The sequence below is a fragment of the Coregonus lavaretus genome (genome assembly GCF_964263955.1).
Source record: "Coregonus lavaretus genome assembly, chromosome: 5".
Lineage (NCBI taxonomy): Eukaryota > Metazoa > Chordata > Actinopteri > Salmoniformes > Salmonidae > Coregonus > Coregonus lavaretus.
This window is the reverse complement of record NC_139992.1, coordinates 58,886,309-58,889,073: the sequence shown is the minus strand read 5'-3', so window position 1 is coordinate 58,889,073 and position 2,765 is coordinate 58,886,309. Positions and strand designations below refer to the sequence as shown.

At 43.7% G+C, this 2,765-nt stretch overlaps 1 protein-coding gene across 1 annotated transcript; it reads right to left on the bottom strand.

Moving 5' to 3' along the window:
• Window positions 1–1,583: 1,583 nt before the first annotated feature.
• Window positions 1,584–2,384, bottom strand: LOC311129514 (leucine-rich repeat-containing protein 3-like; the record flags this gene model as incomplete). The annotated part of the gene is made up of 1 exon (XM_084161811.1): window positions 1,584–2,384. One exon carries the CDS (start codon window positions 2,382–2,384, stop codon window positions 1,584–1,586), a length of 801 nt encoding a protein of 266 aa, XP_084017937.1.
• Between the last annotated feature and the right edge of the window lie 381 nt (window positions 2,385–2,765).

Genomic DNA, 2,765 nt, shown 5'->3' with positions numbered 1-2,765 from the left:
GACTGGAGCCCTTTCAATTCTATGACAATGTTCAAATATACATTATCTAATGACAATAACACTTTTAGACAGTGCCCAGTCCCAGAAAAAATTAAACTTGGCCCATTCACTGAACATTATGACAACACTGAAACAACATTTTGACCTATTTTAGCATGCAGGATATCCCATACAAGCACATATTATATGAACCATACAAGATGTTGACTCACGTTTGACCACAAATAAAATGAGGAGGAAGTCTAACTACACAGATAAAAACTTCCTACCCAGCAGGCAAAATTTGACACAACGTCTTAATGACATAATTTTCTGGTTGTAAACTGATTTTCTGATTGAGAAGACATCATATTATCAGATTACAAGCAACTTGTCTTGGTTACAACGAGGTAATGACGAGATCAATAAAGATGTCATATTTTGGTTGTTATCTGGTCAAATAACCAGATAAAGATGTATTTCTATTGGTTGCTAAAAATACATTAATGAAACTTCCTTATATAACCAGTATACAACCTGGCAATGACACCATTATTACTTAATTGCAACCAACTTTCCCCCCTGAGTAGCAACTAACTAGACTAAAAGACAGCTTTACCGGGTACTGTACATGGCAGAAGAACAGGGAGTGAACATGATCTAGTACATCCCAATGCAGAGTGCAAAGGTGTAGAAGTCATAGGGGATAGGCACTTCGGCATGCACATCTCATAACCACATAGCTACAGAAAGATCAATACAAAAATGAGTATGGCTTGTGTTTATGGTTGTGTTAAAGTGACAGAAATGTAACAGTCTAGCTATCAATCAACTTTTATTCCACTTGTGTAATGAATTCCATTGAATTTGCATGTAAACAGATGTTGTATAAACAGACAATGGTGGGCATTTGCCACATGTACATGGGGATTCTGTGGTGGTTTGCAGAGTATAATGACTTGTAGTTAGGAACCAATCTGTGTGCCACAATGAAATATAACAAGTTCTGAACAGCTAAACTCTCCCACTTAAATGCAGGATCTCAAGAGATATCAAGTGAAAATAGTGTTCTAAAAGAATTAGCCTTCACCTTGAGAGTGTGAAGTGAATATAAATGAAATGATAGTCTAAATGATAAAATGCCCAATTTGTCAATGTATGTCCTTTTTCGTAATTTGATCACTCTGTTGTCGCAGAGAATTTTCCTGCGCCGCAGGAAATGCAACTTTTAGTGTATTTGAGGTTTAAAAAGGCTTCTAAAGTTAGGATATTCCACTTTAAAATGTCGGACTTGATTTGCCCCAACGAAAAATGTATCAACCCTACAAAAATCCACATAATAATTAACATTTCCTGTTGTGGCAGGATTATTTTCCTGCTGTGAGAAACTGGTCAAATTAAGATAGTATATCTGTATACATACAGAAAGACAGAGAGCGAGTATAAATACTAAAGGTTCAGACGTAGTCCAAGTCTATCGTCTCCTAAGGTCACCTTAAACCTTAAATCCAGCTCAAAAATCAAGAACTCCTTTCCCCCTATCATCCACTCACTCACTCACCCACTCACACACACTTTCTCAAATGTGTGCCACAGTGGGCCTGCTAGAGAACCGTGCTGATGGTGTCAAAGTCTTTGCTGATCTGCGAGCTGCTGGGCAGGGACTTGAGGTACTCAATGTGCCTCCTGGCATCCTCCTGGTTCTGCCGCACGTAGTAGATCACGTAGGCTATCACCATGGTGAACCAGCCAAACATAGTCACGAACATGGCCACGTCGGTGGTCTTGTGGTAGAAGTTGCAGAAGTTGATTCCCAAGTCCAGGACCTGGATAACGGGCTTGCCGGCGTACTCCTCCTCCACGGCCGTGTAGCAGCTCACCTCGTTGACCGTCTCTGGGTCCAGTCTCAGCTCCCTCAGGACCTCCTGCAAGCTGCACTCGCAGTGCCAGGGGTTGTTGGAGAGGCTGATTTTGGCCCGAGGTTTGGTGAATGCCTCTTTGGGCACGCTGCTTAAGCGGTTGTTGGACAGGTCCAGGACCCGAAGGCCGTCGGAGACCCCCTGGAAGGCCCCAGCGTCCACCGTCTCAATGGCGTTGTTGGATAGGTCCAGTTCCTGTAATCTTTTGAGGTCCTTAAAGGCCTGGTTGGGGATCTTGGTAATGCGGTTTGAGGCCAGCAGCAGGACTACTGTGTCTCGTGGCAGGTCGGCGGGGATGTTCTCCAGGTTGCGCGACATGCACTGCACCATGACAAGGCTGTTCTTCTCCATGCAGTGGCAGCTCTTGGGACAAGCGGTCACCAGTGCACTTCGAAACAATATTCCAAAGTGCAAGGCCCACAAGAGAGCCGAGACAGCTGAGAGCAAGAGATTTCTGGGCCGATCAGGACCCATAGGATTGGACATATTCAGCTGCGTGCTCTAGCTGGTCCTGTCATGCAAGAGCAGTCATGGTTCAACCTTGTGCCATGTTGTGCTATCGTTATGGCTTGCAAACCACAAGACAAGACAGAGGAGTGTTTTAATTTCCTTACAAGCCGTCAAGGTTGTATCTGTAGTTAATCCATCAGATCCATCGGTGAAGTATCATTTTCATGTCCTGCTGTTTCCAAAGGGTTTCAGTAGAGCCCAGATTCACATGAGCTGCATTGGGAGTATTCCAGACAGAATCCAAGAGGCTGCCTTCAGATTGGAAAGACAAAATAGTTACTCACGAGGGAAAGGTATCTTAGAGGGAGATGAAGGCAACTGTGAGGTGGAGGTAGGCTGAATGTGTTACAGGTATCC